Raw genomic sequence first — 22,420 nt, 5'->3', positions numbered from 1 at the left:
CTTCTTATCTTGGTAGGGGGCAGTTCAGGAACTTTCATGTCACCTTCATTGCAGAATATTTCTCACTCTTGAGAACTAAAAGTAAAATCCTAAGCACTCCCACAGCCTGAAAAGATCCCCTCCCCTTGACCAAAGGGACCCCAGAGAAACTTTAAAAACTGAGTTAACAGCCATGACAGGATGGAAGGTCAGACGCGCCTTGCTGTACCCTGCCCCCTTTTGCGGTTTAGACACAACAACTGACCAACATTAATGTTAAAGTAGAGATCATCAGACCAACAGAACAGGCTCTGTGGCAAAAAGACAGCAAATTATAAATAGGACCAAAGACCACGCCAGGCAAGGGTTAAGTCACACATCCCTACACTTAAAGAAGAAACTGTAAGGTCTGTTCTCGCGGAGGATAAAACAAAGAAACTGAGGCCAGCACGAAAATAATCCAATGCAAAAGAATTTATTCATGCTCCCAGGTAAGGCTCTGCGGTCCGACAGGAGGAGCCGGAGAAGTCACGCAAACTCCTCGTCGACATGGGTTTTTATAGGGAGTCAAACAGCTCGATTGGTTGTGGGAGAGCAGAACTGCTATTGGGTAATTTACAAGCCTTGACCTAGGACTTGGCTTGTTGTTGGTTGGAATGACTCGGCTGCTATTGGTTGTTAAGACTTGGCTGCTATTGGTTGTTAAGACTCGGCTGCTATTGGTTAGCAAGAGGCTAGGGTTACAGCACCTTGTTTGCATACTGGGCTCTTTTAAGGGAAGGTCAGGCTGTGCGAGCATGGGAGAAGGGAACAAGCCTGAGCATGTCTGAGGTTGCCTGAGCTCGTCTGGGCTTGTCCAAGCTTTTGAAAAAGAAGTGGGGGAGGCTGTGCATCCGAGCTCCCGAAGAGGCAACCGGCCTTACAGAAACTATATTCTGTCAGAGGTTTTCTTTTTCTTTGTTTTTTTTTTTAGATGGAGTTTCTCTCTTGTTGCCTAGGCTAGAGTGCAATGGTGCAATCTCGGCTCATTGCAACCTCTGCCTCCCAGGTTCAAGCAATTCTCCTCCCTCAGCCTCCCAAGTAGTTGGGCTTATAACCATGCGCCACCATGCCTGGCTAATTTTATATTTTTAGTAGAGACGGGGTTTCTCCATGTCACTCAGGCTGGTCTCGAACTCTTGACCTCAGATAATCCGCCCGCCTCAGCTCCCAAAGTGCTGGGATTACAGGTGTGAGCTACTGTACCCGGCGGTTTTTTTTCCTCTAACAGTTAACACTGTACCCGGTGGGTTTTTTTTCCTCTAACAAACAAGCGCTGGCCTCAAGATGAACGATATTAAAACAATCACAATTCAACCAGACACTAACCAGACACTAACTGACCCTCCTGTTCTACAAGCTACAACTACAGCTTTGATAGGACAAGAGACTGGTTTTAGCAACTTCCTTCTGATAAAAAGACCACCCACCCCAGACCGGTTCTGGCTGGTTTACAGAGGCTGTGCTCTTGCGTGCCTTCATGTCAGTCCCTGCTTCACCTTTTGACATGTAGGGACTAATCATAATGCGTTTAAATGTAAAGTCTCCACCCCAAAGTAAACGTGGCTGCATGTGATATGCATATTTGCTTATCACATATGCACATGTTTCTCCTTCGTGAATATTCACAGCTCCTCCCAGATCCTGTTAAATGTGTATACTTGGCCATCCTATTCATCATAAATTCCTGTTTCACCTCTCTCTCCCTCAAAGTGCCTTTTGGTCTCTGCGAGAGGCTACACTTTCCAGCCTGGCTGCCTTGTGGGCTATATATAACCCTTTATAAGAAATAAAGTTGGCAGAGCAGGGTGGCTCATGCCTGTGATTCCATAATCCCAGCACTTTGGGAGGCTGAGGTGAGAGGATCCCTTGAGGCCAGCAGTTGGAGACCAGTCTGGGCAACATAGTGAGACCCCATCTCTACAAAAAATAAAAAAGTTAGCAGGTATGGTGGTGTGCACCTGTGGCCTCAGCTACTCGGGAAGCTGAGGTGGGAGGATCTCTTGGGCCCAGGAATTTGAGACTGCAGTAAGCTATGATTGTACCACTGCACTCCAGCCTGGGTGACAGAGTGACACTCTAAAGAAAAGAAAATGAAGTCTCCTTTCTAAATTTATACATCATGTGATTTTTCAGTTGGTACTCTAAAGGTTAGAAATCACTGTGAAAATTCTGCCAAATACTAAATATGTCTATTCCACTTACATATTCAGAAGCTGCAGAAATAACCCACAGGTAGTTCATCAACTGCTGGACCCACCATGGGACGGACTTGGGCCAGGACTTTGCTTCCTGCCTGGCTGTCTGTGCTGCTGCTGTAGCAGGGAGGCCACAGGGGCACTTTGGGTCCCAGGGATCAGTGCCGACTTGGAGCCAATATCCAACAGCACTAGAAAGATCTGAGTTTTCCCTTTCCCCAGCACACGACTACCGGGGTAAGCAGACACAGGCCCCTTTGCGGAAGGATGAGGGGAACCACTATGAGAAATGCTTTTCATGGTGTTACTTGCTCCTTCCTCGTGGGAAGGAGACTTCAGCAGAGGAAGTCTGGGCCTGAGAACTGGCTGGACACTGGGTAGAGCACTGAGACATTTCACTGGGCAGGTGACCTCCTTCTGCCCTTCTATTATTTTTACTTATGTTTTTAATGTAAAATAAAGATAGCGGCCAGGCGCGGTGGCTCAAGCCTGTAATCCCAGCACTTTGGGAGGCCGAGGCGGGTGGATCACGAGGTCAAGAGATCGAGACCATCCTGGTCAACATGGTGAAACCCCGTCTCTACTAATACAAAAAATTAGCTGGGCATGGTGGCGCGTGCCTGTAATCCCAGCTACTCAGGAGGCTGAGGCAGGAGAATTGCCTGAACCCAGGAGGCGGAGGTTGCGGTGAGCCGAGATCGCGCCATTGCACTCCAGCCTGGGTAACGAGCGAAACTCCGTCTCAAAAAAAAAAATAAATAAATAAAATAAAAAAAAATAAAGATAGCATAGCATTTACCATTTTAACCTTTTTTTTTTTTTTTTTTTTTTGGCGAGGGGGTCTTGCTCTATTGCCCAGGCTGGAGTGCAGTGGTGCAGTGGTGCAGTCCTGGCTCACTGCAGCCTCGATCTCCTGGGCTCCAGCGATCCTCCCACCTCAGCCTCCACAGCTGCTGGGACCATAGGCATCCGCCATGCACACCTGATTTTTGTATATTTGTAGAGACCGGGTCTCACTTATTTGCCCAGGTTCATTTTAACCATTTCTAGGTGTGAGATACAAGTGTGTATTAAGGATATTCACAAGGCTGTGTAACCCTCTCCACGGTCATTCCCAGAGCCTTCCATCATCCTAATCAGAGACTCTGTACCCACTGCACAGTAACTGCCCTTCCCCGAACTCCCAGCCCCTGGCAAGTGGGGCTTATGGCTGAATAACACTGCACTGCATGTGCAGACCACATCTTGTTTATCCACTTATCCCTCCAGTATCCTCGGGTTGTTTCCACCCTCTGACTCCTGTGACAGAATAGCGCAGCTGTGAACACGGGCATAAAGCACTTGCTTCAGTTCCTGCATTCAGCTCTTCTGGGTATATGCCGAGGAGCGGAACTGCTGGGCTGCATGGTAATTCTATGTTTAGGGTGTTGAGAATCCACCAAACTTTCCACAGCTGCAGCTGGTTCCCATAAGAGTGCTACTTTATCCATGTCCTCAACAACATTTGTTGTTTTCTGGTTTTAAAATGTATAGACACCTTAGTGGGGGTGAAGTGTTTTCTCATTGTGATTTTTTTTTTTTTTTGAGACGGAGTCTTGCTCTGTCACCCAGGCTGGAATGCAGTAGCAAGATCTCAGCTCATTGCAACCTCCACTTCCTGGTTCAAGTGATTCTCATACCACAGCCTCCTGAGTAGCTGAGATTACAGGCACCTGCCACCATGCCCAGCTAATTTTTGTATGTTTAATAGAGATAGGGTTTCGCTAGGTTGGCCAGGCTGGTCTCGAACTCTTGGCCTCAAGTGATTGGCCAGCCTTGACTTAACAAAGTATTGGGATCACAGGTGTGAGCTACTGTGCCCAGCTTCTTTGCTCATTTTTTTTTTTTTTTGAGACGCGGTTTCATTCTTGGCCCCCAGGCTGGAGTGCAGTGGAGTGATTTCAGTTCACTGCAACCTTTGCCTCCTGGGTTCAAGCGATTCTCCTGCCTCAGCCTCCAAAGTAGCTGGGATTACAGGTGCCTGCCACCAGACCCGGTTAATTTTGTATTTTTAGTAGAGATGGGGGTTTCACCACGTTGGTCAAGCTGGTCTTGAACTCCTGACTTCAGGTGATCCACCAGCCTCAGCCTTGCAAAGTGCTGGGATTACAGGCATGAGCCACTGCACTCTGCTGAGAAAAAGAAACTTTAAAAATAACTAAGTAGGCTGGGTGTGGTGGCTCACGCCTGTAATTACAGCACTTTAGGAGGCCGAGGTGGGCGGATCACCTGAGGTCAGGAGTTTGAGACCAGCCTGGCCAACATAATAAAACCCTCTCTCTACTAAAAATACAAAAATTTAGCCAGGCATGGTGGTGGGTGCCTGTAATCCTAGCTACTTGGGAGGCTGAGGCAGGAGAATTGCTTGAACCCAGGAGGCGGACGTTGTAGTGAGTTGAGATGGAACTGTTGCACTCTAGCCTAGGCAAGTGAAACTCTATCTTAAAAAATAAATAAATAAAAATTCTAGAGCTGAAAAATGGAACATCAGAAATAAAAAATTTCTTAAATAGGCTTAACAGCAGAAGAGAGATGACAGAAGAGTCAGTTTGAGACTAGTTGGATAATAGAAATTATCCAATCTGGGACAGGACGGTGGCTCACACTTGTAATCCCAGCACTTTGGGAAGCCAAGGCAAGCAGGTCACTTGAACTCAGGAGTTTGAGACCAGTCTGGGCAACATGGTGAAACCCCACTTGAATTACTATGAAAAATACAAAAGTTAGCCAGGTGTGGTGGTGCATGCCTGTAGTCCCAGATACTCGGAGGCTGAGCGGGGAGGATCACTTGATCCCAGGAGGTTAAAGATACAGTGAGCTGTGATTGAGCCACTGCACTCCAGCCCAGGTGACAGAGCAAGAACTTGTCTCAAAAAAAAAAAGTTACCCAATCTGAACAATAGAGAAAAGTGATTGATCACTTTTATATAGTATTTTTTATTTATTTTTAATTTTTTTAAAGATGGGGTTTTCACCATGATGGCCAGGCTGGTCTTGAACTCCTGACCTCAGGTGATCCACCCACCTTGGCCTCCCAAAGTGCTAGGATTACAGGCGTGAGCCACCGTCCCCAGCCAGTATTTTTATTATTATAATAATATTTTTATAGACTGGGAACAGTGGCTCACGCCTATAATCCTAGCACTTTAGGCCGGGAGCGGTGGCTCATGCCTGTAATGCCAACACTTTGGGAGGCCGAGGCAGGCGGATCACCTGAGGTCAAGAGTTTGAGACCAGCCTGGCCAACATGGTGCCCATGTTGTGGTGTGGTGTACTAAAAACACAAAAAGTAGCCGGGCATGGTGGTGGGCACCTGTGATCCCAGCTACTCAGGAGAATGAGACAGGAGAATCGCTTGAACTTGGGAGGCGGAGGTTGCAGTGAGCTGAGATCTCACCACTGCACTCCAATCTGGGTGACAGAGCAAGACTCCGTCTCAAAAAACAAAAGACCCTAGCACTTTGGGAGGCCAAGGAGGGCAGATAGCTTGAGCCCAGAAGTTTAAGACACCCCAGGCAATATGGAGAGACCCCCGTCTCTACAAAAAATACAAAAAAATTACCCGGGTGTGGCAGTGCACACCTGGAGTCCCAGCTACTCAGCAGGCTGAGGTGGGAGGATCATCTGAGCGTGGGGAGGTCAAGACTGCATCGAGCCATGATCGTGCCACTGCACTCCAACCTGGATGACAGAGTGAGGCTCCATCTTAAAAACAAACAAACAAACAAAAAACATGTAAGTAAAAGAAGATTTTTTATAGAGTCAAAATATATAAAAAGGCAAAAATAGAGAAAACAACAAAGCCAAAGATAAACAAAATTAATGAGCTAAATTGAACCAGAACAAAAGGAACACAAATTACTAATATCAGGACTCAGGGAGGGGATATAACTGTAGATTCTGCAGACCTTAAAAGAATAACAAGGGAAGGTAATGAAACACTTTATTAATAATCTATAGTTAGCCTACAGTTACTGTCATACTTTGTGGCAAAACATGGTCATTTTGTCCCTAAAATCAAGAGTAAAATAAGGATATCTATGACACTTCTATTTCACGTCGTCCTGGAAGTCTTAGTGCAATAAAGCAAGAAAAATATATAAAAGGTATAAAGGGCTGGATGTCTATAAAAAAGCTCATGTCTATAATCCCAGCATCTTAGGAGGCCAAGGATTTAGGAGGATCACTTGAGGCCAGGAGTTTGAAACCAGCCTAGGCAACATAGTGAGACCCCATCTCTAATTTTTTTTTTTTAAACATAGCGGGGCATGGTGTTGCACACCTGTAGTCCCAACTACTTGGGAGGCTGAGGTGGGATGATCAGTTGAGCCTGGGAATTGGAAGCTGCAGTGAGCTATGATCATGCCACTGCACTCCTGCCTGGGCACCAGAGCGAGACTCCATGTCAAATAAATCCCCCAAAACAAAACAAAATGAAACGAAACACCAAAGTGCTCAAGGGCATCCACTCAGATATCCCGCCCCACACATCAGCATCCCACTCCTTCACTATCAGGGCTGTCACTTTGATGCCAGAGCCTGGTCTAGGTTGAGATCCCTGCCTCGCCTGGAGTTCGGCTGTGCCCCACTAACCTCCGGGGCCTCCTGTTCATTTCTGTCCACCTGCAGGCCAGGCTCTGCGTGTGCGAGCTGGGGTCTGGCGCGGGGCACTCTGCTTCATGCTGTTGATCAGTGTCTCTGGATCTGTCATGTTGGCTCCTCCAGGAATCGATAGTGTTTACCAACAGCCTCTCAGTCCTGTGGCTCCTGGAGTTCCTGTGTCCTCCCCACCTCTCAGGTGCCCAGGGCACTGCACCACTGTCTCCCATCCCAGTTTCCCCAGGGACAGTTCTTACTGTCACACAGCGACCCAGGCTGGGGGCGGTCAATTCTCCACCTGCCACCTTGGCATCTACAAAGACGGGACACCACAAAATGCTAGAAACACCAGAAGAGTGACAGCTCCTCATTGCCACCCTGCCGGTGCAGGAGCCAATTTCGGAGTGCTGTCTTTCAGGTGGGCTTCCCAGGGCCACCTGCCAGGGACCCACTGTTGAGGTCAAGTTCCCTAGAAGCAAAGCCTGAAGCGAGAATTCTTGTTCTCAGGCTGTCGCTAAGCATGTGCTCAGGAGAGCGAGAAAGTCTGTGCTGCGTTCCGGTGGTGCTGAGCTCTGAATGGTTTCCAACAGGAGCTTACCTGTTCACACTTCCGGAGGCCAGGAACCCTCATCAGGGTGTCAGCAGGGCCGTGCTCTCTGAAGGCTCCAGGGCACAGTATGCCCCATGCATTTCTCTCGGCATCTGGCGTTGCTGGACCCACTGGCATTCCTTGGATCACAGATGCCCCCTCCCGTCTCCACCTGCGTTGTCACATGGCCTCCTCCTGCAGCTCTCCTCTTCTGAGGACTTCATCAGTCTTACTGGACTAAGAACCTACCTGACTCCAGAATGAGCTCATCTTAGTTTACATGGTTTTTGCTGTTGTTGCTTTGTTTTATTTAGAGGCAGAATCTTGCTCTATCACCCAGGCTGAAGTGCAGTGATGTGGCCACAGCTCACTGCAGTCTCAACCTCCTGGGCTGAAGCAATCTTCTTACCTCAGCTTCTAGGGTAGAGCTGGGACCACAGATGAGTACCACCATGCCCAGCTAATTAATTTAAATGTTAATTACATCTGCAAAGACCTTATTTCTAAATAAGTTCACATTCACAGGTATGAGGAGTTAGGACTTCGGCATCTCTTTGGGGGATACAACAGAAACCTAGGGGGATACACCATCCTGGTTTGCCTGGGACTTTCCCATGTTTTGGTGCTGAAAGCCCTGCTTCCCAGGAAATTCCTTAGTCTTGGGAAAACTGAGATGCTTGGTTACCGTGGAAGCAGGACAGGATTGGGTGGTGGAGTGGAGACTGCCGAGCAGAAGGCCGTCTCTCTTAGAGGCCAGTTTCCGACATTCCACATGGACGCGCTGGGGCAGACACCGAGAACTTCACAGATCAGAACCACCTTTCGGCAAAGCAACGACGCCGATGCATCAGACATTGTTAGGGTTTTGCCTCTGGGTCTGGAGGGCTGCTGTGTGGGTGGCTCCCATTCCCCAGGACAATTCTCCAAGGTCAGAGCAGCCATTAGTCACCAAGAGGCGTCAGCAGCTGGGGACCAGTAGGCTGACCCCTAAAGGGGATCTGAACAGAGCCACCAGTGCCCAACCATCCCCTTGTCCTCCCAGTAAATGGCCCGCTGCCCCACCTACTCACCTGGGCAAACGCACACCTCGACTCCTGTTCACCTTGGTAAATACACACCTGTCCGCCTAGATAAATGCCCCACTCACTCACCTGTGCATCCTGGTAACCGCTCACTTGCCTCTAGAACTGCTTAAGGCTCAGCTAGTAGGAAATGCTTGGCACTCCCCACTCCCACCTCGGATCTCACTGTCCACCTCCAGCTCCGTCTGGCATTGCCCACACCTGTCCCTCTGCACGGCCTCCACCTTGGTGCCAGTCACAGATGTCTGCCACCTGCACCCATGCAGTGGCTGGCTTTTGAACCCACTCCCAGCCACTTTTCTCTCCTGTTCTCCTCCCCAAAGTGAGCCTGCCCCAGAGAGGTGTCAATGCTTGCCACAAACGCAAGTCAATGCTTGCCACAAAAGCAATCACGACGCCCTCACTTCAGATGCCCGGGGTGAGTGGTCCTCAGTCCCGGGAAGCCCTGGCCTCTGCCACCTGTCCCATCTATCCCATGTGGCTTCTCCCTCCTCACTCTCAGCTGCCCAGCTCCTCCAATACACAGAGCTCGCACCCAGCCTGGCTCCTTGACACCCTATCCTGGGGCTCCCACTGCCTCTGCAAAGGGGCTTTCCCTGCTGCACCTCCCTAGACAATACCAGTGCTCCCAGCTGCCATCACTTCTTTCTGCGACTAAAGAACAGACCTGGCTGTTTCCAGGACTGGAGGAAGCTGGTCAGTGCTGAAAAAGACGGGCAGATGAGGAGGTCAGGAATCTAGAGGGGCTGGGGGAGAATCAGAGGTCAGGGAGGAATGGAGTTTTGGGTGGGCACTAACAGACCATTGGATTTGGACAGTCAGAGCCGAGACGCAGGGACCAGGGAGCTGGAGGGTTAGGTTCCTTAGGTCCCCCACCTGCGAAAATGAGGCTGAGGTGGGGGTTGGTCCCTTGGCATGTGAGCCCAGGATTTTCCCAAGCCAAGTGGCAGCCAAGGCGGTGGGGAGGGGGCAGCCAGGGAGGTGAGGACGGGGCGCTGGCCCCGCTCAGGACTGGTTGGGGTGGAGGGAGCTGGGGCCCAGGCCGCCCCCGCACTGAGTCGAGGCCACCCCGCTTCGAGGTCGCGGCCGTCCGGATCCCGATTGCTTTCTTTCATCCCGGTGCCTTTCTCCGCCGCAAACGCCAGCTAATGCCTCCTTTTATCATAGAATTAGGGGATTTAGGGCCGGTCGCACAAAGGGGCCCTCGATAGCGGCCGTAATCAAACGCCAATCGGCCGATCTCGGGCGGGCCGAGGAAGAAAGGAGCGCCGGGGATTAGCGCGGGTACCGTGGCCGGGCCGGCAGAGATAGCATCGGCGCCGCTGCGGGGCTGAAGCCGCGGAGGGCCCGGCCGCGCACGGAGAAAGGCCGGCTTAGCTCCTGGAGCCGAGGATTCTGAAGCCATTAAGGGAGGATTAACACCCAGTTTAATCTGCTTTGGTCGCTCAATTGTCAGCAGCTAACGCGGGCCGAGGACGCCTGGCTCCCTGCGACCACAGGGCCTTGCCACCCGGCAGTCCAAAGCTAAGAGCTGGTATCAGTTTCCCTAGCTGTTACCTGGCCAATGGGCCCTGGGGCCGAGGAGATGCGCACCACGGGCCAAGACGAGTGTGGATCAGTGGACCCCCTGCCCTGGCCAGCCTTCCTGGGTGATCAGGGAACAGCCCTGCCCCTCCTGTCTCAGGCTGAGAGAAGGATGCTCCTGCCCCCTCCAGACCCACAGCCTGGTGGACCCTAATCACCTCTGTGGCCCTGGGTGCTACCTACACACTGAGCTGGGGTTGCGTGGCAACATGCATGACACACCTTTTCCCATTGGGCAGGGCCAGGGGGCAGCCTGCAGACTAGGTGGATGCTGACAAGGACAGCTGGCAGCCCCCTTGCTGACCCTCCATATTCCCCTTGGGGTCCTGTCCAGGAATAGCTCCCTGAGGACCTCTGTTGACCAACTCACTGACAGGGCAGATGTGACACCATCTGCTGCTTCTCAATCCCTCCTCACTCCTCATCTTTCATCCTCTCTCATTAGGCGGCAGAGGGAGGGACTGGGCCTCCACAGGTCCCACGTAGGTCCTTTTTCTCGGTCTGGGTTTTCCTATCTGAGGAATAGAGCGGGCTAAGGAAAGGCCTAACCAGGATATGCCAGTGTCGTGTGTGGCCTGTGCTCACTGCTGCCTTCCGTGGGGACACAATCCCAACCCCAGCTCCTTCTCCTGTTCCTGCCAACAGGCCCCCAGAGTAGGTGGCTCAGAGTGGTGTGCCTACACCTGCCTCCTCCTCCACGGGGATGTGGCAAGGCCACTGTGCCTTACATGAGCCCATAGGCAGCAACAAGTGGCTGGACTAGAGCTGGTCAGGCAGGCAGGATGGAGTGGGTGGGAGCAGAGGACAGGCTAGTGGAGCCCTCTGGGGAACATGGCTGCGACTAGGGACATTGGAACAAAAAGTCACAAGTGGAAGAAAAGACGCAGTCATAAGTACGTTTGTCCTTCCTTCCCTCTCCTCTCCCGCCCTCCCTCCCCTCCTTCCTTCAGCAGTGACCGACGACTCTCCCATCCAGGCCCTGTGGAGAGGACACAGGTATGAGCCACGGGCCCAGGCTCTGTCCTCTGGGAGCGTGGGTCCGAGGACAAAGTTAACCAGATGGGAGGGCGCAGTTCGGGAAAGGGAAACAGACACCCCACCTGCACACGGGCCAGGCAGGGCCGGAACGGCAGTGCGAGTTACAGGGAAAAGGCGGAGCGGGAGGAAGAGTGCTCCAGGGCGAGGAAGCCGCGCCCGCAGCGATCTGGAGTGTGGTGGGGAGCAGGTGCGGCGGCAGAAGCCCAGGCAGGGGAAAGGAGGGGCGGGAGAAGCGGGAGACCAGAGAGTGTCCCTTCAGTCTGGCGCCTCAGGATGACCCCGGCAGCCTCCAGCGTGGGCCGCCGCTGTTCCGGGGAGGCGCCGTCGGAGGCTCGGGGACGGTGGACGACGCGGCTGGGCCGGCGAGAATCCAGGGGCTGCAGGCGAGGGTGGAGACTCGCGGTGAAACCTGAAGGTCAGGGCTGGTGGCAGAGACCGCGAGAGGCCTCCAGGCAGCCCAGTCAACCTCGGACTAGGGGTTGAGGCCGCAGCGGCGCAGGCGGCCAAGGTCCGAGCAGCGCTCCTCCAGCATCCACCGCCCCCTCACAGCGCGAGCGCTGCCACCGACGTCCGGGCGCGCCGTCGTGACGTCATCAGCGCACGCCGCCCCCACTTCCGAGCGCACGAGTGGTCGCTCCGACAGCCCGGGCGTTCCGGGAACGCGATCCTACACGGCGGCCCTCTCTGCTTGGATCGGCCACTCCTGAGGCTGAGGAATTTCATTCCTTTTTCGAAAATGGATACCCAGTAAGCCTCTCGGTGCTCCCCCGTTGCCGGGTACTGAGCTGGGCCCGGGTGGTCTGCAGCCAGGGGCCCCGCCCCTCAGCGCAGGCGACCCTCCTACTGGCCCTGGCGGGCACAGCGCCTCTCCCGTGACCTGGGCCGGCCCGCAGGATGATCCCCCGGATCACGATCGCTGGCATTTTATTTACCTTCCTCCATTACAACCCCAGGCGAGTCTCCCGGGCCCCGAGAGGAGGTGGTGACTGGCCAGGGCCATCGGCAGCGGCGGCAGGGGACTGCATAGGGCTGCCTCGGGCCGACTAGCAGGCTAGCCGCGAGCCTCGGCGGCCCCAGTCCCCAGGACATGGAATGTGCCCCGGGCCCCAGGAGCTCCCGGAGCCGCGCTTGTGAGACAGGGCTTGGGCTGCTTGGAGCTAGTGAGCCACCGGCCACGGCAGGCATTTGAACAGAGCTTGGAGGCAAAGGGGTGAGATGGTGCATCCATTGAGGTCACTTCAGGAGATGACGCTCCTGTGGCTAAGTGTAGCCTCCCAGGTCATGGCTCCCAGGTAAGGCTCAGTCAGTGGAGAATCCTCAGGTGGGCGATGGGTGAAGGATGGGTGTGGTTTGGCAGAGGGGACAAATGTGACAACAGTGTAATAAGGGCCATGTTGGGGAGGGTCAGTGATCAGGGCCTGGTCCAACCTGAGCAGAAGGGAGGCTCTCTCAGGGATATTTGCCAGGTAGGAATGGGTGGAGTGGAACTACAGGGCCACCATGTTTCCCATAGGTCACCCACGTTGTTGGCCTTGTCATGTTTATCCATGAATCCTGGGTGTTCTCCGTGGTCCTCCCATCGTCCCTTTGAGGCTGTCCTTTCAGTTCTCCACTGTCCCTGCATCACACCTGCCCCTGTCCCTTGTGTGTTTCTGTTCAGTCCATGTTCCCAGGTCTTGAGGTGGCCCTTGCTTCTGTGCCCCTTACCTAAGACCCTGTGCAGGGAATCTGTGAAAACACAGAGGAAATAAAAAGTGGGGAAAATACTACTCATGCATCATCGACCAATATTGTATTTGTTGTGAGTGCTGAGAAGGACACAACCCCAAAACCAGCATTCTCTTTGTTGGCTAAGAGGAGACAGACCCACTGTCAGGAGTCACTGGCTTTTTTGAATACTAAGCTCTGACTGCCATTCATCACCTACACAGGGACACAGAAGACTGGGTGCGGGGGAGGTGGCATGCCGCAGTGTGTGAGGGGAATATCAAGGAATCTGGGGAAGGGGAGGATGGAGCCGGGTAGCTGCCTGGAAGTCTCAGTACCACAGCGGTAAGGACAAGGCTGGGAGGTTGGCCAAGCCCTGCCCTATGTGTGGTCACCACCTCACCTGCTCCCTTGTCCTTTTCTCTGAGGCCATTGTCCCTCCTGGGCACAGTCAGATTCCAGGCTGTGACTTTAGCTGGTCACTGTGGCTCTGGCTGGAGCAGGACATGGTGACCTGGAATCTCCTTGATGTGCACTCAGCCACCTCCTGGGGCTCTCCCCAGCACTGACCAAGCTTCCTGGTTAGTGGGGAGCGGTGGAGCACCAGGCTAGAAGTCAAGCCTCTTCTGCCTGCAGACTAGCTTGGAGACCTGTCCACGTGTCTCTGCCCCTCTGCCCCCAAGGGCAGGTGCCCCAGTGGCCTTAGTCTGTGCTAGTCCCTGCTGTGGGCCTCCTTTCTGCAGTCTGGTTAAATGCAACTTGGCTCCCTCCAGGCCCCTGCCTGTCACTCCAGCCTCCAGCTCTTTCCTGCACAGACACCTTTCCCCTTGGGTCTCAGCTCCAAGACTGGAGGCTGCCTACTTCTTGAAGCAATGTGTGAGGCAGCCTAGAGTGTGGGTTCTATCTACCAGGGTAGGTGGCCCCAAGGGACTCAGACCCAGCTCAATGAAAATTTCTGGCTGGGCTACCTGATGTCTGCCCTGTGATTCAAGGCATAAACAAGGTGACCCTAAGGATGGCAGGGGTCCAAAGAGGATGGAGACCTATGCCATCCTACACCCTGCTTGCAGCTAGTGCCGCCTCGGCCCCTTCCTGTGGAGGGGGACAGGGACAGGACTCGGTTAGGTGTGTGCAGTGAGTGGCTGGCATCTCTGGAGATGAGTATGTGGGGTTGGAGGTCCCCTTCAGGCATCTATGAGGCCTTGCCTGCTCCCAGAACTGCCTGGAACCTGGGGAGACTGTAAACAACCTCCTGCAACCTCAAGAAAAAAGCTGCGATGTGTGAGGGCTTGCTCTGCCTAAGCATGATTCTGAGCACCTGCAGGGAGTACAGCAAATGGATGCTGAGGCCTGGAGGGCAGACCCAGAGAGCTGAGTGCCCCACCAGGTTTCATGGCTGGCACTATGGACCAGTGCGGCCCACTGCCTGTCACCCCACAGGAAAGCTTCTGAGGTGCAGAACCAGTGGCCCGAGCTCCAGGGACAGAAAGTGTCTTGGTGTGGGGTTCTTGTGGTGGCACTTGCATGCCCTAGTGCACAATGGGAGGAGGGAGGCTCTGTTGCCTGGGCCCTTTCTCCTCTGTGGTAACAGATTGGGAAGTGAGCATGGAGAGTGCTTGGCAATCCCATCACAGCACAGGTTGAGTGCTGAGACACCCCCAACCCTTCCCAGCCTGGCAGCTCTCCCCAAGGCTTCAAAACCCTGTGCTCCTTTTGTACCCCCAAGCCCATGCTTGGCTCCCAGATCCACCTTGGGCCCTTTGGACCCCAGACGCCTCCCCAGATGCACGCTCCTGGGATTCTGGTACTGTGTGAGGTCACTAGAACAGGGCAGTCTCCCCAGGGATGGGACCTGCTTATATGGAGTTTCCAGCTGGCAAAAACTTATTTTCCAGTCTGAGCCAAATGCATGACTTTTCCCCCACAGAGGCACTTGGACAGGAAGCTGGCTTCTCTGCACAGCCAGGGGCACTGAGTGATCCCCAACCTTCCCAAGTGTCCTCCACGTGGCTCACTGGCTGTGGAAAGAAGGGCTTGGCCCCATGGGGACATGCCAGTGCAGAGCTCTGGCCTTCAGCCAGAGGGACACTTTCCTCTGAGGCTCATGGCTGTGGCACAAGGTGCCCAAAGGGCTCTGGCCAGGTAGCCCCACCTCCTACTGCTCCAGGGCAGCTGTCTTCCAGCCTGGGTGAAGGAACAAGGAAGGGCCCCTGCCCAGAGCCTTCAGGCAGCAAAGGCCAGACACCCGTGAGCATACACCCATCCCCTCTTCCTACGAGCAGCTCATTTCACTCACTGAGGAGCTGGGCATGCCCCAGAGGGGCCCTGAGCAACTCAGTCCTTCCCTAAGCTTCCCCCTGGGTGAGGGGCAGGCAGTTGTCCTGGGGCTTCATCCCCTGGGCCCAGCTCCCTGCTCTGAACACTGCTCTGTGCCAGGCTACCCCAAGGCCTTTTGAACATACCCTTTTACCCACACCATGGGATCTTGCCCACAGGCCACAGGGAAGGCCAGGGTGCAGCCCAGATCCTTCTTGGCCTAGTGCTCGGCTTCTTAGGGAGTCAACACTGTGGCCACAGTGCCCTGCCCTGGGTGGACACTATTCTCTCTCTGTCCCCCTTCTGCAGTGTCCTCAGATGAGGGTGGCCTGGTCCCTGCAGAGGCACAGCCTCCAAAGCCCATGCATAGATGGGCCCATGTAGGGATGAACATAGGACAGGAGGCTGCAACAGGATCCGGTTTATTCTGCCTTGGCAGGGTGGTCCTGAGAGTGGCGGGTGCCACCCTGTCCTGGGTGGAGGGAGGGCCCGAGGGCCAGTTAAGGCCAATGGCGGGAGAAGCGGGGGGCTGCAGCCCCTGGAATGCGATGAAGCCAGGCTGAGGCCCGGAGGCAGCTGTGGTAGGCCAGGGCAGGGTGGAAGGCACCGGACTGGGACCGGGCCAGGGCTACAGGGCCGAGGACCCAGGCCACACGGGCACCCCGGGAGGCGGGGCACAGGGTCACATGACACAGAACTTGAAACACAGGCACAGTGCTCACAGTAAGCACATGGACAAGTGGGCACAGGGTCACAGGCCAGATGTACACCCAGCCATGGCTGGGCCAGACACTGGGGCACAGTGGTGGTGTCACAGACCACAAGGGGGACACGGCATTATGGAACACATGGATTTGACAGCCACAATGCACAGACCAGACCACAGAGCTCGAGGGACGTGGGAAGGGGCCTTTTGGCACTACTGCACTGGATTCATGTGAGACAAGGGTGGTAGGGCACTCGGAAGGTGCCTGGGGCGGTCCCCTTGTGGCCCCTCTAGGCTTAGTCCGTCTTCCACACTTTGTTGAGCAGCTTCACCACCTCATCATAGATGATAAACACTATGGCCACATCCAGGCAGACCCGGCCCAGGCGGGGGACAGTGCCCTTGTAGAATCTGGGTGGGAGGAGGGGCAGGGAGAGGAAGTCAGGTCACCGCAGTGTCCCTAGCAGCGAAACCCCCAGATGCTGGAGCGAGAGGCACAGAGGCCTGAAAGGAGATGGCGTGGGGAGGCCAGGTAGGTCGGGAAAGGTCTGAGGTGGGGACAATAGCCCTGGCCCTCCCCCACTCACGCCTTGAGTCCCTCCTTCCTCAGGATCTGCAAGCCACAGTCCCATGTGTTGCGGTATTTGTGTGCCTCCAGGCCCTGTGGGACATCAGCAGGCAGGGGCTGAGCAGCTAGTTCTGGCCTCATCCCCCCTTTCCCTCCCCTTCCCTACCCCCCACCTGCATCCGGGTCTTAATCACGTCCAGAGGAGTGTTTCCAAAGACACTGGCTGCGCCCGCAATAGCTCCAAAGACTCCAGTGATCAGTGGGTTCATGGGCTTGTTGGGGTTGTCCCCTGGATATGGGGGTGGGGTGAGTTGTGGTTAGAGGGTGCTGGGAGGAGCCTGGGCCAGAACCTCAAAAGGTGGGTACCCGCCGCAGGGTCGGGGACGGGGAGGTTGGGGAGGGCCAAGAAGAGGAGAGTACCTGGCTGTATGCGGAGGCGGGGCCCTGTGGTGCAGACATACCTCGGTACCAGTTGCGCAGGGAGGTCATAACAAAGAAGCGGATGGCCTGGTTCGAGCCCTGCTTTAGCACGGTGGCCGTGAGGCCCTGGTACGTCCCCTTCAGCCCTGGGGGCAGGCAGGCACCAGGTTACCCTGCAGGCCCCAGCTAGGAATTGGTGGTAGGGGAGGGGGAGGGGAGGACAAGGGGGAAGTGGGTGCTGCACAGAGTCCAAAGCAGGATGGGAGGTGCAGGCCCTTCCCACCTTGGCCCAAGTCCCTGAGCCCTAGCGGGTAGGTCGAGTGGCTCACCTTGTTCCCGCACAATCTCCCTAACCCCGTGGAAGAATCCTCTGTACTTGGGGTTTGGAGAGGTCTGGTCGTGGATGAACTTCACCTGGGAGAAGCAAGGGGGGCCAGTTTTCGGCTGCCACCTGGGTGGGTCCTGGCTAGCAGGCAGGACCAGGGCCCTTCCAGGGCGGGGGCGGAACTGGGGCTGCAGCTTTTCCCTGGGAGGCAGCGCCAAGGCCGCCCACACGGACCATGCCCTGGGACACAGGGCAGCCCTGGTAACCAGACTCTACCTTTACGTTTGCTGCTTTTTTCCAGTTTTGGCAGTGAACGTGTCATTTGTTTTCTGCTTTATAAAAGTACTTTGTAAAAACTTTAAGGCTGCCTTTAGCAAAGACTCAGCTTCCACAGGCGGCCCTTCCTGGCAGGCGTCCTGCCCCAGGGCCCTGCAATCACCCTGCTGATCTTCCCTGGCACCCATGAGACCCTCCCCAGCTTGCCGGCTGTCCCTGGAGCAAAGGGCCAGCGCGGCCGCCCCTCCTCGTACTCCTTGCATGTCCAGGGTCCTCACCAGGACCTTCCCCACCTTGATGGTCTCCATGGGGCACACGACCACTACGGCCTCAGCCACGCCGGCACCCAGGCCGCACAGCAGCCCGCGTGTGCTGTCCAGTCGTCCCTGGGCATCCCGCATGTGGTTGCTGAGGAACTCGAACATTCCGAACCTGGAGAAAGGAGGCGGGTGAGAGGGGCTGCCGTGGCCTAGCCCCCCTCCCGCAGCAGCCCCGGGCCGGGCCTCACCTGACAGCCGCCTTGGGGATGGAGCCGTAGAGCAGGGAGCTGAGGCCGCGGTACAGGCCCAGGACGCCATGGCTGCGGACCGTCTGCCGCACGCAGTCCCCTGGGGAAGGGGGCAGTCAGGATCCCACCGCCCTTGGTGCTGCCGCCCTGGGTGCCCGCCCCCTGCGGCCTCCCCCTCCTCACCGATGCCCCGGTACCGCGGCGGGTGCGAGCGCTCGTCCAGCTGCAGCTGCGTCTTCACGTACTCGGTGGGGAAGGTGATGCATATTTCGATGCCGCCCGCCAGGCCGCCTGTGGGGACCGGGCACCGGCTTCTGAGACCCTGGCCCGGCCGCCGGCGCTCGGGCCCCTCCCCCGTCCCGGACTTTGCCCGGCGCGGCCGCCGCGCCAGCGTCGCGGGAACCCGGGCTGGGGCCCCACGCCCCCACCCCGTTGTCCTGGCGAGGCGCAGGGGTGACAAGCGGCGGGCGGGCGAGCCCCCGCGCGGCGGGTGGGGACCAGACCGCGCTCCCACGACCCCCCAAACCCACGGCCCAACCCGGAAGTGGGGCGGGACCTCGGCGTCCCGGGCCCACCCGGAAGCGCGGCGGGACGGGGGTCCGCATCCCGGAGGGGCCCACCTGCCAGGATCGCCTTCCCCGGGTGCGTCAGCTTGGCCTTCCCGGACGCGGGCGCGGCGGCCGCCAGAGCTCGCGGGCCGCGGGGCGCGGCCATGGCGGGCGGCAGGCGGGGCGCCCGGTGGCGAACTCGGGTCCGAGCCTCCTGAACTCCGCGCTCGGTCTGGGGTGGCGGCGGCGGCCGGTTATGGTCCCGGGGGCGGGGCGGCCGCGTCAGCTCCGGGTCCCGCCCCGCGTGGTCTGAGCCGGGCTCCGCCCCTGGTCCGCCCCGTGCGGGCCGGGAAACTGAGGCCAGGGCGGGGCGCGCCGAGGCAGGCGTAGGGGCGGGGCTACAGCGCAGCCAATGGCCGAGGCCGAGGCCCTGGCGTCGGCCAGCGGCGGGGCCAGGGGCGGGGCTGCGGGAGGCAGGGCTATGGCCCAGCCCCGAGCTATGGATCAAGGTGCAGTGTACCGCGCCGCGAAGGGCGCAGGGGAGCGGGTCTTGGGTCTGCGCGACTGCCGAGAGCGACGGGATCCGGGAGGCCAGGGGCACACCTTCCCTGAAAACACGTGGGGCTAGCCCCGTCCCTGAGGAACTCGAACGTTCTGGCCGAACCTGGAGACGGCTGAGAAGGCGCTACGCCTCCGAGGCCCCTCCCGCAGCGGCCACGTGCCGGGCCTCACCTGGTGGTTCCCACCCACACCTCTCCGGGGTTTAGAGTTCCTGCGCTCAGCGAACACGGTCAGGAAAGACCCCAAATACAAGCAGCTGTATTCTCCTAGGTGGCTTCTCTGGGCAATGAAGATCCCACACCCTCCAAAGAGGTCCCAGCAAATCTTTAATGGACTGCGGGGCCCAGGAAACTGGCCCCTCTCCCTCCTGCCCACACCAGCACCAAGCAGAGCACCTTTGCCTGGATAAACCGACTTTAATATTTATGATCGCCAGGAGGCTCGGAGTCCTGTTATGAGGCCTGGTACCTCCAAACAAGACGTGTTCACGTTGTCTTCAAACTGGCCTGGAGGGGGCAGCTCCAGCCAGTGGGGGACACACACGAGGAATGCCTGGCTCCAGCAGAAGGGCCCACAGTCCAGTCCTGTTGGCGGCTGAAGCTGGTCTTGCGCCGTCAGCCTCTACCCTGGCCTCCCCAGGCTCTGGGATGGCTCAGAGGTTGCCATCATTGGGTTTCAGCAAAAATAAATGACGTCCAGGTGTCCCCGCCTCCCACTGCGGGCCCCTGTGCTGCTGGAGTGACATGCTCCTTGGAGAAGTTAGTAACTCTGCAGGTAGAGTGGGCGGACACAGCGCCCACGACAGGCGGAAGTTGTACATGAGAGGCTGGAGAAAGGCGGGAGCAGCGGCATATCCAAAGGGGAAGCTGGCAGGGGCTGGGGCCGCGGCAGGGCCTGCTGTCAGCATCAGCTGCTGGCCTGCAGAGGGGGACACCCATAGTGAGCAGAGCTCTTCCTGCCCATGGGGGTCCTCTTCTGGCTGCCCCTGAGTAGCCCGGGACCCAGGGAGCAGGGTCTGCAGGACCAGCCCTTACCACCCAGAGGCTGAGGCACCAAGGGAGCAGGCACCCAGAGGCAAGGAGTGTGGGGTCAGCCAGAGAGGCTGGCCTGGCTTGAGGGTAAGCTAGTCCCCAAATGGGACACTTACTTTAGTGCAACTGGTTGGGTCTCATTCATGCCTATCAAAATCTAAAAAAAACCAGACTGGTATCAATGGTGGAGGGACACACTCAGCAGGACGCTTGAGACCGCCAGCGTGCTGCGCACACACACACCACACCCTCAGGCCTGTGTTGGCCCCGCGGTGTTCCAGTACCCGACAGCCTCTCCCGTCTGCTCTACAGCCAGGCTGCCCTGGGCAGGTTCTCAGGTGCAGAGCCCCTCCCAGCACACACCAGCAGCAGCCTTGCTGCCCAGGGGGCCAGGCCTGGCAGGACACAGCAGCACCTCACAGCTAGGCAGGCACCCCCATCAGAAGGCAGGCACCTTTACAGCAGGGAGGACAGTGGCCATGCCAACATTCCTGGACATACACTTCTCCACACCCAGCAGCCACTGGAATTGTTCTGGCCCCCAGTATCCATTCCCATCCTCATCCCCATCCAAAGCCCGGCCAGGAAAGGGCAGTGGGACTTGAATCCCTCCCTGCTTCCTTTTCAGGGGGTTAGGGGCTACAGGTGCCACCTACCAAACATGAGAGGGGCAGGCTCCGTCACATGCTCCTCTTGCTTGCACAGACTCTCCAAGGCATCCAGTTTGTCCACCTGCAAGGAGGTGAGAGCATGTGAACAGCCGCTTGACAGAGTGCAGCCCCAGCCTCTAGGTGAACGTGGAGTGGAAAATCAGGACATAGGGCCTCCAGGAGAGTGACAGCGGAGGAAGTGGACACAGGCAGATGTGGAGCGGCCCAGCCCACACCCCATGTACTTTTAGAATGTAGAAGGCATGGAGAGGTGAAGCCTTGGTAGCTGGCTGAGACAGCGTGCCCAGCAGGGTCCCCAGGGCTTCCCAGTGGGCACTGGGGCAGTCATTTGTTACAGGCTGAGGGTGTGGCCTGCTCATGGGGGCCAAGTCCTCCTTTAGATACAAGGACACTGCCATTTACCGACCTGCAGGGCTAGGGCCATGCCAGGGAACAATACCTGCTTCTGACTCCAGCCAGTCCAGTCTGCCCACCCCTCCTGACTAGCAGAGAGATCATGTGGCTCTCAGAGACAAGTCACCTGGCACCTAGACACTTCACCTGAGAAGCACTGAGGATAAACTGCCTCCTCACTCTTCCCTGAGTCTTCACCAGGCACCAAACCTGCCCATTGCCAAAGAGTGAGGCGGCAGCAACTGTGCAGCTAGGATCCCCTCACAAAAGCACTGAGTAAGAAAGAGAAACAAGAATGTGCCCCTGTGAGACGGGGTCTGGGGGCTGAGAGGTGAGGAGGGAGCAGGACAGGTGCACTGGCCCTGCTGCCTGTCCTTGCTACCTACAGCTTGCCGACACTCAGGCTGAGGGCTGAGCTAAGCCTGTACCCTCCCTCCACTGGAAGAGCACTGGGGGCGTCTCAGAGGGATGGCCCTCGAGTTTCCCAGATGAGCCACAAGGCCCCGGGCCCAGCTGTCCACCAGGAAGGGACTGTACTTCTTGTCCGCACCCTCATCCTCCCAGCACTGCTGTGTGGAGTCAGCTGGGCTCCAGCTCAAGCTGAGAATTAGCTCACGCCCCCACACCACTGACTGGGAAACCCCTTGCCAGCCCCCTCCTCTCCTTGAACTCTCCCCATGACAGGCACCTCATCTGCCCCTGCAGGAATAGGTGGGCAGCAGCAGGGCAGGTGCTGCAGCAGCCACCACTTCCCAGGGCCAGTGGAGTCTCAGAAACCCAGGCCAAGGCTGTGCTGCCACAGTGTGGACAAAGGTGATAGCGGCTGCTAACTCAATCATCTACAACAGAAAGAGAATGTGCTCCTCAAAGTCCTGGGGGATCCCCTGGTACTATGACCCCCACAGCAATGACATCCCTGAGGTCTGGGTGAGCCTGAGTTCCTCTAACACTAACCCATGGGCCTCTACTGTCAGGAAGAGATTCATGCACATTCTTCCTTCCTTGTGCAGATTCTCAGAACACAGACTACTTTCAGGAAAGACACCTGAGGGATGGGAAAAGCCGCTCATCATGGTGAGAGCAGCTTCTACAGGCACACACCAGACACTGCACAACACACACCGCACACCACACACCATACGCTGCATACCACACACCACATACCATACACACAGCCTGTAGGGAGTTGCCATCCACTTGGTGGGGGAACCAGGGCCCTTGTCAATCCAATCAGTCTGTATCC

The 22,420-nt window shown here is 56.5% G+C and overlaps 2 protein-coding genes and 1 long non-coding RNA gene across 7 annotated transcripts in view; 1 reads left to right on the top strand and 2 right to left on the bottom strand.

Annotated features, from left to right (window-relative positions):
• The first annotated feature begins 12,305 nt into the window (after window positions 1-12,305).
• LOC135269084 (uncharacterized) lies at window positions 12,306-12,913 on the top strand. The gene is made up of 2 exons (XR_010337417.1): window positions 12,306-12,439; window positions 12,661-12,913. It is a non-coding gene; the product is annotated as an uncharacterized LOC135269084 (long non-coding RNA).
• Window positions 12,914-15,614: 2,701 nt separating this feature from the next.
• On the bottom strand, window positions 15,615-18,687 carry SLC25A1 (solute carrier family 25 member 1). Its single transcript, XM_021673920.2, has 9 exons — window positions 18,594-18,687; window positions 18,157-18,264; window positions 17,974-18,073; window positions 17,759-17,897; window positions 17,194-17,278; window positions 16,906-17,010; window positions 16,618-16,733; window positions 16,464-16,537; window positions 15,615-16,287 (listed from the first exon to the last, which is right to left on the bottom strand). Exons 1-9 carry the CDS (start codon window positions 18,685-18,687, stop codon window positions 16,173-16,175), a joined length of 936 nt encoding a protein of 311 aa, XP_021529595.2. The 3' UTR covers window positions 15,615-16,172.
• A 390-nt stretch (window positions 18,688-19,077) lies between these two features.
• CLTCL1 (clathrin heavy chain like 1) overlaps window positions 19,078-22,420 on the bottom strand; it is a 184,620-nt gene continuing 181,277 nt past the window's right edge. For all 5 annotated transcript variants that reach the window (XM_064362833.1, XM_012445071.2, XM_064362834.1 and 2 more), the window contains 2 exons: window positions 20,770-20,845; window positions 19,078-20,000 (listed from right to left, as the gene is read on the bottom strand). In XM_064362833.1, the coding sequence (XP_064218903.1) occupies window positions 19,735-20,000; window positions 20,770-20,845 (342 nt within the window). In that variant the 3' untranslated portion in view covers window positions 19,078-19,734. The remainder of the gene's footprint in view (window positions 20,001-20,769; window positions 20,846-22,420) is intronic.

This window comes from Aotus nancymaae, unplaced genomic scaffold (assembly GCF_030222135.1).
Source record: "Aotus nancymaae isolate 86718 unplaced genomic scaffold, 86718_ANA_hifiasm-v0.15.2.pri h1tg000049l, whole genome shotgun sequence".
NCBI lineage: Eukaryota > Metazoa > Chordata > Mammalia > Primates > Aotidae > Aotus > Aotus nancymaae.
This window is presented reverse-complemented; position numbering and strand designations above follow the sequence as displayed.

Bases quoted from the DNA above. Each gene is read 5' to 3' on its own strand.
- SLC25A1 (XM_021673920.2), bottom strand. From the start codon at position 18,687: ATGGCCGCGCCCCGCGGCCCGCGAGCTCTGGCGGCCGCCGCGCCCGCG. The intron at 17,279-17,758 runs GTGGGGAAGGTC...TGCTTCTCCCAG, and splicing joins GCCCCATGGAGACCATCAAG to GTGAAGTTCATCCACGACCA. The intron at 16,538-16,617 runs GTGGGGGGTAGG...GATGTCCCACAG, and splicing joins TGATTAAGACCCGGATGCAG to GGCCTGGAGGCACACAAATA.